Raw genomic sequence first — 13,605 nt, forward strand, 5'->3', positions numbered from 1 at the left:
TGCTGTGAGATAGGAGTCAGAATCGTGTGATGGTGGTAATTGCTCTTAAAAACACATATAGCCAGGCATGGTGGTGCATACCTTTAGTCCCAGCACTAGGCATGCAGGGGTAGGAGGATCGCCGTGAGTTCGAGGCCAGCCTGAAACTACATAGTGAATTCCAGGTCAGTCTGGGCTAGAGCGAGACCCTACCACGAAAAAAACAAAAAATAGGACTGGAGAGATATCTTAGCGGTTAAGGCCTTAGAAGCCAAAGGACCCAGGTTCGATTCCCCAGGACCCACGTAAGCCAGATGCACAAGGTGGTGCATGTGTCTGGAGTTCCTTTCCAGTGGCCAAAGGCCCCGTGCACCCATTCTCTCTATATATCTGCCTCTTTCTGAACTAAAATAAATCTAAAAAAGGGAGGGCTGGAAAGATGGCTTAGTGGTTAAGGCACTTGCCTGAAAAGCCAAAGGACCCAGGTTCGGTTCCCCAGGACCCACGTAAGACAGACACACAAGGGGGCGCACGCATCTGGAGTTCGTTTGCAGTGGCTGGAGGCCCTGGCGCACCCATTCTCTCTCTCTCTCATTTCTCTCTCCCTATATCTATATCTCTCTGTGTCTCTAAATAAATAAATAAATAAATAAAATTGTAAAAAAGGAAAAGAAAATAAAAACCATAAAATAAAACCACCACATAGATGCACTCCACATGGACACACACTGCAAATATACACATGAGCACAAACAGAAATTCGTGCTTGGCAAACCCACACATATTAACACATGTGCACACGCTACATACGCGTCCTTAGCAATTTCAAACAGGCATGTGCACACCCTGAAAATGCATATCTATAAACACACAGACTTTTCAAATGGAGACACAAAAGCACATAATCACACATGCTGAGCATGCACCTTTATTCAAGCTAGGCCCACATATTCTCCAAACACACAGTCAAGCAGATTCACACAACCATGTATTTGCAAATATGCACTCAGTAAACAGACACATGTATGTGCATGAACACATGCACCCCAAACCCTGCATGCAAATACACACTTAGGAAATAGTGCCGTACACGCACACACTCAACAAGCACAGCATCACACTTCAGTGAAAAGCCAAGGGAAAGCCTCCTATAGCGCAGGAGTTCCCACCTCCCCACACTGCACATGCGCACGCTGCAGGGCTATTTTCCCATCTGACTCCCCAGCTAGAATGTCCGGGGTTTTGGTCGGTTGGTTTTTGTTTAGGTTTCTCAAGGTAGGGTCTCACTGTAGCCCAGGCTGACCTGGAATTCGCTGTGTAGTTTCAGGCTGGCCTCGAACTCACAGTGATCCTTCTACCTCTAACCTTCTTGGTGCGGGGATTAAAGCTATGTGGCACCATGTCTGGCTGGCTTTCTTTCTCTCTCTCTCTTTCTTTCATTTTTCATTTTTCTTTTCTTTTTTTTTTTTTTTTTTTTTTTTAAGATAAGGTCTCGCTCTAGCCCAGGCTGACCTGGAGTCAGCGTATGTCACCCTATGTAGTTCCAGGGTGGCCATGAACTCACAGCAATCCTCCTACCTCTGCCTCCCGAAAGTGCTGGAACTAAAGGTGTGTGCCATCACACCTGGCTTTTTTTTTTTTTGGTTTTTCGAGGTAGGGTCTCACTCTAGCCCAGGCTGACCTGGAATTCACTATGTAGTCTCAGGGTGGCCTGGAACTCACAGCGCTCCTCCTACCTCTGCCTCACAAGTGGTGGAATGAAAGGCGTGCGCCACCACACCACACCTGGCTCTGCAATGTCAGTTCTGTGAAGACAGACGTTGTATGTCTTGAACATGACTGCACCACCAGAACCTGGGACATAGAACATGTTCAGTAACTCTTAGATGAATTAGAAGAGAGAATGCAAAGAACACCAATTTTTTTGCTTGTTTGTTTGTTTTGTTTTTGTTTTTCAAGGTAGGGTCTCACTCTGGCTCAGGCTGACCTGGAATTCACTATGCAGTCTCAGGGTGGCCTTGAACTCATGGCGATACTCCTACCTCTGCCTCCAGAGTGCTGGAATTGAAGGCATGCGCCTCCATGCCCAGCTAGGACAACAATTTTTGTTTGTTTGTTTTGTTTTTGTTTTTCTGTTTGTTCGAGGTAGGGACCCACGCTAGCCCAGGCTGACCTGGCATTCCATCTGTAGTCCCAGAGTGGCCTTGAACTTGCTGCGATCCTCCTACCTCTGCCTCCTGAGTGCCGGGATTGAAGGCCTGTGCCACCACACCTGGCATGGACGCAAAAAATTTAAACACAGGAGATGGGCACAGAACCCTGCTTCAACTCCCCCAAAACCCCCACACACTTCACCCAATCAAGAGACAGTCTACCTTACACAAATCAGAGACAGGCAGTTGCACTGAACACCCATAAACACCTTTACTTCACACACATTCCCCAGACAGACAGATACATAGCCTAAACCCCAGGTTCCTCGCAAGGCGTGGAGATAGGCATGACAATGCCAAGCTCACCCGCTTTGGGTCTGAGGGGGTGGGGGCAGGGCTACGGAGAGCTCCGCCTCTAAATTAAGCCACACCCCATTCAGCTACCACCGTTTGGGTTCCCTGGCTTTGATCCTAAGGCGGCTCAGCAAGCCCCTAGACCCCAGCCTGCAGACAGGTGAGTGGCCGGAGACAGGAGCTGGAAAGCGGTCCGCCTCCCACCCTTAGCTTCGCCTGCCCTGAAGCTTTTGGAACCGAGCTGCGGAACCCCAACAGGGCAGCGTGGTCCCAAGGGCCCAGCCCCGGTGGAAACCCCTAAGCCGATTGTGAGCAGAGGAAAGGTGACCGAGAAAGAAGGGAGTGGGAGGGAGGGAGGAGGCTGGGCTGGGGAGAGGGAGAGAGGCTCGGTGGGAGAGGGGCTTGGAGAATGAAGGTTGTCCTGGTGCGTGTTAGAGAAGGGGATGGTGGATGGGAACAGGATGGGAGATGTCAGAAATGCTCTTTAAAGCTGGTCGTGGGGGCGCACACCTGTAGTCCCAGCACTCAGGAGGCAGAGGTAGGAGGATCGCTGTGAGTTCAAGGCCACCCTGAGACTACAGAGTGAATTCCAGGTCAGCTTGGGCTAGAGCAAGACCCTACTTTAAAAAAACCAAAACAAAAAAAGAAAGGAAGGAAGGAAGAGAAAGAAAGACAGACAACCAGAAAGAAAGAAAGAAAGAAAGAAAGAAAGAAAGAAAGAAAGAAAGAAAGAAAGAAAGAAGGAGTAAAGAAAATAAATGTGTTTTAAAGCCAGGAATGGTGGTGCACGCCTTTAATTCCAGCACTCAGGAGGCAGAGGTAAGAGGAGTTCAAGGCCACCCTGAGACTACAGAGTGAATTCCAGGTCAGCTTGGGCTAGAGCAAGACCCTACTTTAAAAAAAAAAAAAAAAAAGGAAGGAAGGAAGGAAGGAAGGAAGGAAGGAAGAGAAAGACAGAGACAGAAAGGAAGAAAGAAAGAAGGAATGAAGGAAGGGAGGAAGGAAAGAAAGAAGAAAGAAAGAAAAGAAATGTGTTTTAAAGCCCAGAATGGTGGTGTACGCCTTTAATTCCAGCACTCAGGAGGCAGAGGTAGGAGGATTGCCATGAGTTTAAGGCCACCCTGAGAATACATGGTGAATTCCAGGTCAGCCTGGGCTAGCACGAGTCCCTAACTTAAAAAAAAAAGAAAGAAAGAAAGAAAGAAAGAAAGAAAGAAAGAAAGAAAGAAAGAAAGAAGAAAGAAAGGAGGGAGGGAGGGTGGGAGGGAGGGAGGGAGGGGAGGGGAGGGGAGGGGAGGGGAGGGGAGGGGAGGGGAGGGGAGGGGAGGGGAGGGGAGGAAGGAAGCAAGGAAGTAAGGAAGCAAGGAAGCAAGGAAGGAAACAGAGAGATGTGCTTTAAGCTGGGAGTGGTGGCGCACCCCTTTAATCCCAGCACTCAGGAGGCAGAGGTAGCAGGATCATTGTGAGTCTGAGGACAGCCTGAGACTACATAGTGGATTCCAGTTGGTCCAGGGCTAGAGTGAGACCCTACCTCAAAACGCCCAAAACAAAACACAACAGAAACGTGCTTTAAGCTGGGAGGTTACATTTGGTCCTCAAGGAATGGCGGGGGCATGGGGGCAGCAAGGGCTCCTGAGTCAGTGGCAGAACCTGGCTACCAGCAGACCACCTGGGGTTTGAAGGAGCCCTGACCATTTTTCTAGTCTCTCCATCAACTGCCCATCTTTTATGTGGCCTGATACTGGACTGTGGGGGCGTATCCAGGAATGTCACCTGAGCGGCCGGGAAGGAAACACCAAGCACTGCCCCTCCCCCCCAGCTGCCTCCTGTCTCAGGTGGACATGGCGCACAAAGGCTGCATTCCACCTGGTGGTCTGCTCTGGGCTCTGCGGCTGATCCTGGCATGGACCCTCCTGGGGGCCTGTGGAGGAAGCCACCCACTCCAAGCTGGGCTGGCAGCGGATCCAGGCACAGGCCAGCTGCATCGAGCAGGTGAGCACTCTGCCTCACTCTCCATGCCCAGAACCCCTCCAAACTCAGAACTTCTGTATGAGAGGGGCTTGGGACGGCTATGAGGGTGGGACACCGGGCTAGTACAGAAGCGTGCTGGTCAGCAGCCCAGACCCTGGGTGTCGCGGCTCCTGACTCAAAGCCGAGCGACCCCGAGCGAGGCAATAGCATGCCTTAGGGCACACTAAAAATGGGGAGCGCCAGGCATGGTGGGACACACCTGCATTCTCAACAAGTGGTGGGAGGCAGAGGCAGGAGGATCAGGAATCCAAGGCCAGCCTGGGCTACATGAAGTGTTTGAGGCCACTGATTCTGGGGCACGTGAGATCTTATTTTGGGGGAAAAATAAAAAAGCTGAGTATGGTAGCCCTTCTCCAGTTATTGGCAAAGCAAGCCTGCTCTACAGAGTGGGTGCCAGGTCAGCCTGGACCTAGAATGAGACCATGCCTCTCAAAAGAAAGATTAAGGGCTGGAGAGATGGCTTAGCGGTTAAGCGCTTGCCTGTGAAGCCTAAGGACCCCGGTTCAAGGTTCAGTTCCCCAGGACCCACATTAGCCAGATGCACAAGGGAGCGCACGCTTCTGGAGTTCATTTGCAGTGGCTGGAGGCCCTGGTGTGCCCATTCTCTCTCTCTCTCTTTGCCTCTTTCTTTCTCTGTCTGTTGCTCTCAAGTAAATAAATAAATAAAAATAAACAACAAAAAAAAACTTTAAAAAGAAAAGAAAGATTAAGCCCAGTGTGGGTGGTTCACACCTTTAATCTCAGCACTCAGGAGGCAGAGGTAGGGGGATCACTGTGAGGTCTAGGCCAGCCTGAGACTACTTTTTAAAAAAATATTTTATTGAGGATTGGAGAAATGGCTTAGTGGTTAAGGCGCTTGCTTGCAAAACCTATGGACTCAGGTTCAATTCTCCAGGTCCCACTTAAGCCAGATGCACAAGATGGCGTATGTGTCTGGAGTTCCTTTGCAGTGGCTAGAAGGCCCTGGGGTGCACATTCTCTCTCCTCTCTGTCTCTAGTAAATAAATAAATAAAAATAAATCTTAGGGCTGGGCATGGTGGCGCATGTCTTTAACCCCAGCACTTGGGAGGCAGAGGTAGGAGGATTGCAGTGAGTTCGAGGCCACCCTGAGACTACATAGTTAATTCCAGGTCAGCCTGGGCTAGAATGAGACCCTACCTCGAAAAACAAAAAACAAACAAAAAAAAATATTTTATTTATTTATTTGCAAGCAGAGAGAGAGACAAGGCAGAATGGGCATGACAGTGCCTCCAGCAGCTGCCAATGAACTCAGACAACATGCCCTACCTTGTGCATCTGGCTTTACGTGAGCATTGGGGAATCGAACCTGGGTCCTTAGACTTCGCAGGCAAGCGCCTTAACCACTAAGCCACCTCTCCAGCCCCCTTTATGCTTTCTCTGGGCTGACTTAAGCACTTATTGCCTTCGTTGCTCAGGAGACCCTCCAGCTTCCATTCCCTCACCTTCCCTGAGGATCCAAGACCCTGGCTCACAGGTGTCAGCAGCACCAGGATCGTGTTGTCCCTCAGCGACGGAAACACCGATGGCATCAGGCCCTGGGATCTTTCTGGAGAGCTGTGGGATGCCAAGCTTCAGGTGAGCTCAGTGCACTCTAGCTTGTATTCCTGTTTCTGCCTCAGCTGGCCGGGCCTGGGGCCCCATCTGGCTTTGTCTTTCTCAATGTCCAGATGCGAATCCTTCCTGGAACACCTCCAGAGAGCCCTCCACAACCGCTTCCACCTGCTGCTGTTGGGAATCAGCCAAGCACAGCTGCTCTGCTCCGACCTCTGCCAGGCTTGGTAGGAGAGGCAAGGCCTACTGTTCAGGAGGGTCAGAGGGTGGGGCCTGAGCTTTGCCCAGTCTCTGAAGATGCATAGTCCGGGAGGGCCAAGATCCAAGATGAAAAAACTTGCCACCTGGGTTCAACTCCTCAGACACACACATAAAGCGGCATTCGTTTGCAGCAGCAAGAGACCCTGGCACACCCATGTGCAAACACACACACACACACACACACATTAAAGCATGGGAACAAGCTTGGTGGCTCATGACTTGAACCCCAGAAGTTGGTAGGAGAATCACTATGAATTTGAGGCTGGCCTGGGCTACAGAGTGAATTCCAGGTCAGCCTGGGCCAGAGTGGGACCCTACTTTGAAAAACCAAAAAAAAAAGTCTGAGCTAGAGTGAGACCCTACCTTGACAAACCAAAAAGGAAAATAAAAGGGTGGGGGGATGAAAAAGATGGGGTATTAGGATGATGATGGCTTAGCAGTTAAAGTTGCTTGCTTGCAAAGCCTGCTGGCTGGGGTTCAATTCCCAAGCCACCTATGTAAAACACACCGAAAAAGTGGCACAAATGTCTGGTGTTCGCTTGCTGTGGCAAGAGGTCCTGGTGTGGCCCTATGCACATGTGCAGATAAATATATTTTTTACGTGGATCTGGGTGTGGGGCTGCACACTTGTGATTCCAGCACTTGTGAGGCAGAGGCAGAGGCAGGAGGGAGTTCAAGACCACCAATCACCCTCGGCTAGCTGGTAAACTCTCTCCAAAAAAAAAAAAAAAAAAAAGCCAGGCGTGGTGGTGAATCCCAGCATTCGGGAGGCCGAGGTAGGAGGATCGCCGGAGCTCCAGCCCAAGCTAAGGGGTGAGTTCAAGGTCAGCCTAAGCGAGAGTGAGCGCCCACCTCAAAAAAAAAAATAAAAATAAAAAAAATAAAAGGTCGGGATAGAGAGATGGCTCCGCGGTTAAGGTTCTTGCCTGCAAAGCCTAACTGACCTGCTTTGATTCCCTAGTACCCATAAAAAGCCAGATGCACAGTAGTGCCTGCGTCTGGAATTTGTTTGCAGTGGCTAGAGGGCCCTGGCATACCCATTCCCTCTCTTTCCCTCCCTGCCTCTTTCTCTTAAATAAATAAATAAATAAATAAGTTTTTTGAGGTCGGGGTTCACTCTAGCTCAGGCTGACCTGGAATTCACTCTGTAGTCTCAGGGTGGCCTCAAACTCACAGCGATCCTCTTACCTCTGACTCCCGAGTTCCTGGGGTAAAAGGCATGTGCCACCATGCCCAGCTTTAAAATATTTTTTTAATATCTTATTTTTATTTTGTTTATTTATTTATTTATTTATTTTGGATTTTCAAGGAAGGGTCTCACTTTAGCTCAGGCTGACCTGGCATTCACTATGGAGTCTCAGGGTGGCCCTGAACTCACAGCGACCCTCCCATCTCTGCCTCCCCAGTGCTGGGATTAAAGGCGTGCGCCACCACACCTGGACTTTATTGATTTATTTATTTGACAGAGAAAGAGGGAGAGAGAGAGACAGGTAATGGGCGCGCCAGGGCCTCCAGTCACTGCAAACAAACTCCAGACGTGTGCGCCCCCTTGTACATCTGGTTAACGTGGGTCCTGGGGAATCGAACCTGGGTCCTTTGGCTTTGCAGGCAAACACCTTAACCTCTAAGCCATCCCTCCAGCCCTAAATAAAATATTTTTAAAAACACAAGTGAGTAAACAAAGAAGGCAGAAGAACCCTGGAAGGGTGGAGCTTGGGGAAAGTGTTTCTGAGAGGTAGCGCCTGGAGGGGCCAGGCTTATATTGGGCCCCCAGGGTCTAAGAACTGGACCCACTGTCTCACACTTCATCCCCAGGTTTGACACGTGTAAAGCAGATCCGACCTGCAGCCGGACTTGGCCTCTACCCTCAGCAAAGAGGGGCTGCGAGCCCAACTGCCGCACCTACGGGCAGGTGAGCGTAAGGTACACTGTGAGAAGTGGAGACATGGGGCCGGGTGTGGCGGTACACGTGAATCCCAGCGCTCAGGAGGCAGAGGTAGGAGGATCACAGCAAGTTCAAGGCCAGTCTGGGACTACAGATGGAATGCCCAGGTCAGCCTGGGCTAGCTTCAGTCCCTACCTTGAAAAAAACGACGAAAAATTGGTGTCCTAGCCGGGCGTGGTGGCGCACGCCTTTAATCGCAGCCCTCAGGAGGCAGAGGTAGGAGGATCACCCTGAGTTCGTGGCCACCCTGAGACTACATACTGAATTCCAGGTCAGCCTGGGCTAGAGTGAAACCCTACCTGTTGGGGGGCGGGGGGAGGAAGAGGAAGCATGTCCTATCTTTTACAGTTTTACTTTTTTTTAATTATTTTTTTTGTTTATTTATTTATTTATTTTAATATTCTACTTATTTATTTGAGAGAGACATAGGAAGAGGCAGAGGGAGAGAGAATGGCATGCCAGGGCCTCCAGCCATTGCAAACAAACTCCAGACACATGTGCCCTCTTGTGCATCTGGTTTACGTGAGTCCTAGGGAATCAAATTGGGGTCCTTAGGTTTCTCAGGCAAACGCCTTAACCGCTAAGCCATTTCCCCAGCCCCATTTATTTATTTGAGAGCTACAGAGAGAGAAAGAAGCAGAGAGAATGGGCGCGTCAGGGCTTCCAGCCACTGCAAAGGAACTCCAGACGCATGCACCCCCTTGTGTATCTAACATGGCTAAGATGGGTTCTGGGGAACCGAGCCTCGAACCAGGGTCCTTAGGCTTCACAGGCAAAGCGATTAGCCACTAAGCCATCTTTCCAGCCCTGCAGTTTCCTTTTTTTTTTTTTTTTTTAATTTACTTAAAGAGGCAGGCAGAGAGAGAGAGGGAGAAATAAACACAGAGGGAATGGATGCCCCAGGGCCTCCAGCCGCTGCAAACGAAATCCAGATGCATGCACCACCACCTTATGCATCTGCGTGGGCGCTGATCTAGCTTACGTGGGTCCTGGGGAATCGGATCTCGGTCCTTTGGATTGGCGGGCGAATGTCTTCACGGCTAAGCCATCTCTCCAGCCCAGAATGCAAGTGCTTCTAACCACTGAACAACTCACCAGCCCTCCGGTTTTTTTGTTTTTCTTTTACAGGCATGTGCCACCATGCCCCTTCCTGATAGCTTCCCCCCACCCCCAGGAAGGGTCTCGCTCTAGCCCAGGCTCACCTGGAATTCACTATGTAGCCCCAGGCTGGCCTCAAACTCAGGGTGATCCTCCTACCTCTGCCTCTCTAGTGTTGGGATTAAAGGCGTGCGCCACCACGCCCGTCCTACCATAGACCCTGGGGTCTAAGCACCTGCTCTAGCCTTCCCCATCCTAAGCCCCGCGGTGGCATGCGTGCATAGCCTCCCCTGTGCCCTGGGCGACCACCGGACCCTGCTTCCTCCCCAGGCCTCTGGCCCCACCTATAGAGGCCCCCCACCCACCCCACGACACATCCTCAAAGGACCCGCCCCCAGCGCATCTTCCTTTCTCCTAGACCTTCGCGGATGGAGCCGACCTGTGTCGTTCGGTGCTGGGTCACACCCTGCCCGTGGCAGCTCCGGGGTCCCGCCATTGCCTCCACGTCTCCACGTCGGGGCTGCCGCCGAGTCCCAGAGCCCCCCGACGGCGCCGGCGCGCCGCGGCCTCGGTGCTGGACTCGGCGGCCAGCGGCAGCGGCAGCGGCAGCGGCCCCTAGCGGGCAGTTGCAAAAAAAGAAAAAAAAAAAGGTGTCCCTAACAAGGACCCCCAAGGCGCCCAGAGCTGCACCCCTCCCCCTCTGTCCACCTTCTAGTTTCCAGTTTTGTTCCTTCTCCCCCCCCCCCCAAGGACTCACGAGTCGGGGCCCCTCTCCTGGGTACCCGAGAAATGGCTCAACACTCACTCGTCTTGTTCCTTCACCCAAAATAAAAAGCCACCAGACCAGACTATGATGTGGTTGCTGCTTGGGAAAATGGTTGGGACGAGGCTGGAGCGGTTAAGGCACTTGCCTGCAAAGCCAAAGGACCAAGGTTCGATTCCCCAGTAAGCCAGATGCGCAGAGGTGGCGCATGCGTCTGGAGTTTGCTTGCAGCGGCTGAAGGCCCCCTTTGCCTTTCCCAAATAAATAAAAATAAAATACAAAAAAATATAAATAAATAAATTTAGCCCCGCCACCTTGAAACTACATAGTGAGAACCTACCTCAAGAAAAAAATTTAAGGGCTGGAGAGATGGCTTAGCGGTTAAGCACTTCCCCGTGAAGCCTAAGGACCCAGGTTCGAGGCTCGATTCTCCAGGACCCACGTCAGCCAGATGCACGAGGGGGCGCACGCGTCTGGAGTTCGTTTGCAGTAGCTGGAGGCCCTGGTGTGCCCATTTTCTCTCTCTCTCCTTCCCTCCCCCCTCTCTCTCCCTATTTCTTTGTCTGTCGCTCTCAAATAAATAAATTAAGGCCAATCTGTTGGACTTGCCTCAAAAAAAATTAAAAACAAAAGAAAAAAATTAAGGGCTGAAGAAATGGCTTAGCAGTTATGGTGCTTGCCGGCAAAGCCAAAGGACTCAGGTTCGATTCCCCAGTACCAACATGAAGCCAGATGCACAAGGTGGCATGTGTCTGGAGGTTGTTTGCAGTGGCTAAAGACCCTGGCATGCCCATCCTCTCTCTGTGCTTCTTTGTCTGTTTTCTCAAATAAGTAGATAAAATATTTTTTAAAAATTAAATTAAAGCTGGATGTGGTGGCACATGCCTTTAATCCCAGCACTCAGGAGGGAGAGCTGGGAGGATCGTTGTGAGTTCAAGGCCACCCTGAGAGTGCATAGTGAGTTCCAGGTCAGCCTGGGCTAGAACAAAACCCTACCTCAAGAAACCAAAACAGGGCTGGAGAGATGGCGTAGCGGTTAAGCGCTTTCCTGTGTAGCCTAAGAACCCCAGTTTGAGGCTCGGTTCCCCAGGTCCCACGTTAGCCAGATGCACAAGGGGGCGCACACATCTGGAGTTCGTTTGCAGAGGCTGGAAGCCCTGGCGCGCCCATTCTCTCTCTCTCCCTCTTCTGTCTTTCTCTCTGTGTCTGTCGCTCTCAAATAAATAAATTAAAAAAAATTAAAAAAAAAAAGAAAGAAATGAAATAATTGGGAAGGAACATTGGCAGAAATGGTCCTCACGTCTATCCTCGGATACTAGCTAGCACGACAGACACTACAGCGTGACAGACAGCCTCTACCTGGAACTCAGAACACCCAAGTGTCAAAAACAGGAGGCAGGGGACCCACAGGGGCAGGTGTGACCCCACTACATTCCACCAGAAACTCTGATATAAGACCCCCCAAGACACACTTTGTTCACTTTATTCATTTATTTGAGAGTGACAGAGAGAAAGAAGCAGAGAGAGAATGGGCGCGCCAGGGCCTCCAGCCACTGCCAATGAACTCCAGACGCGTGAGCCCCCTCATGCATCTGGCTAACATGGGTCCTGGGGAATCGAGCCTCGAACTGGGGTCCTTAGGCTTCCCAGGCAAGCGCTTCACGGCTCAGCCATCTCTCCAGCTCCCAAGACACACTTTGAAGCTTTCTCTGCCTTCTGAGCAAGCAGATCCAGGGGCTGGGCAGATGGATCAGCGGATAGCGCGTTTGCTGCGCAAGTGAGGGGACCAGAGGACTGGAGTTTGGACCCCCAGACCCCTGTGAATGCAGCTGGGTGTGGCGGTCCACCTGCGATAGGACTCAGGAAGCAGAAAGCACGGGACCCAGAGAGGCCAGCTGCCCAAGTAGACTAACGGAATAGCTGAGCTGAGTTCCAGTGAGAGACCTTGCTTCAGTGAAGGAGAGAGTGACAGAGAGCGGGGTGTGTTGGCGCACCCCTTTAATCCCAGCACTCGGGAGGCAGAGGTAGGAGGATCACTGTGAGTTCGCCGCCACCCTGAGACTACAGAGTGCATTCCAGGTCAGCCTGGGCTAGAGTGAGACCCTACCTTGAAAAACAAAACAAAAAAAAAGTAGTGACAGAGGAAATACTCCCAAGGTCATCCTCTGGCCTACACACATACTCTACAGGCATGTGACACACATACACACCAAAAAGCAAGACACCTAAAGGTGTCTGGGAAAGGTCCCATCTTCTTTCCTCCTCCTATATCCCAGCTCCAGGCCAAAGGCAAAGTAGACTCAGATTAGGAATCCGGGCTGGGCACACCATTAAATCTACCTATAGGCTCTCTATGTGAGGCTGTTTCCTCACATAGAGGAAAGCAGAGGAAGGCAGGGGGAGGGGTGGCCCATGCCTTTAACCCCAGCACTCCAGGAGGCAGAGATAGGAGAATGGACAAGTTCCAGGCCAGCGTGAGATTACGGAGTGAACGCCAGGTCAGCCTGGGCTACAGCGAGACCCTACCTCGCAAAACCAAAAAAGTAAAAATAATCACTAAATATACTGGGGGCCATGTATACATACACCATCTCTCCAACCTATTTAAAAAAATTTTTTTTAATTAAGAACTTCCATAATTATAAACAATATCCCATGGTAATTCCCTCCCTCCCCCCACTTTCCCCTCTGAAACTCCACTTTCCATCAAATCCCCTCCCCTTCTCAATCAGTCTCTTTTATTTTGATATCATGATCTTTTCCTCCTATTATGATGGCCTTGTGTAGGTAGTGTCAGGCACTGTGAGGTCATGAATATCCAAGCCATTTTGTGTCTTCTCCAGCCCATTTTTTATTTTAATTTATTTGAGGGAATGGGCAAACCAGGGCCTCCAGCCACTGCAAATGAACTCCAGACACATGTGCCCCTCGTGCAACTGGCTTACATGGTTCCTGGGGAATTGAACCTAGATCCTTTGGCTTTGCAGGCAAGCACCTTAACCGCTAAGCCATCCTCCCAGGTACTCTTAATCCCAGGGTTCAGGAGGCTGAGGTTGGTCTGAGTTTTCAGGGTAGCTGGGGTATGTCCTAGAGTCTTAGCTAGAAGGAGACCCTACTTTGAAAAAAAAAAAAGTCAAATGTTTTTCTCCTTTCTGTTAAACAGTATTGTGTCCCATGGGGCATACTGAAACACACTTTTGTCCCTAGGGATGACATGGTACAATATAAAAAGGAAAAGCGCTGGGCTGAAGAGGTGGCTTAGCGGTTAAGTGCTTGCCTGTGAAGCCTAAGGACCCTGGTTCGAGGCTCGATTCCCCAGGACCCATGTAAGCCAGATACACAAGGTAGCGCATGCATCTCAAATTGAAAAGAAAGTGCCCACTGGAGGAGGGGGGTCACTGTAAACAGGCCTCCTTCAGCCATCAAGACAGTTTAAAATGCCACAAAG

At 50.7% G+C, this 13,605-nt stretch overlaps 1 protein-coding gene across 1 annotated transcript; it reads left to right on the forward strand.

Moving 5' to 3' along the window:
- Positions 1–2,579: 2,579 nt before the first annotated feature.
- Rtbdn (retbindin) lies at positions 2,580–10,013 on the forward strand. Its single transcript, XM_045139419.1, has 6 exons — positions 2,580–2,646; positions 4,306–4,478; positions 5,955–6,114; positions 6,207–6,317; positions 8,167–8,263; positions 9,813–10,013. Exons 2-6 carry the CDS (start codon positions 4,328–4,330, stop codon positions 10,011–10,013), a joined length of 720 nt encoding a protein of 239 aa, XP_044995354.1. The 5' UTR covers positions 2,580–2,646; positions 4,306–4,327.
- The last annotated feature ends 3,592 nt before the right edge of the window (positions 10,014–13,605 follow it).

This window comes from Jaculus jaculus, chromosome 21, assembly GCF_020740685.1.
Source record: "Jaculus jaculus isolate mJacJac1 chromosome 21, mJacJac1.mat.Y.cur, whole genome shotgun sequence".
Taxonomy (NCBI): domain Eukaryota; kingdom Metazoa; phylum Chordata; class Mammalia; order Rodentia; family Dipodidae; genus Jaculus; species Jaculus jaculus.

Excerpts from the sequence above, each read along its gene's own strand:
- Rtbdn (XM_045139419.1), top strand. The coding sequence starts at position 4,328 with ATGGCGCACAAAGGCTGCATTCCACCTGGTGGTCTGCTCTGGGCTCTG. Across the intron at positions 6,318-8,166 it reads TCCGACCTCTGCCAGGCTTG|GTTTGACACGTGTAAAGCAG; the intron begins GTAGGAGAGGCA and ends CTTCATCCCCAG. Across the intron at positions 8,264-9,812 it reads ACTGCCGCACCTACGGGCAG|ACCTTCGCGGATGGAGCCGA; the intron begins GTGAGCGTAAGG and ends CCTTTCTCCTAG.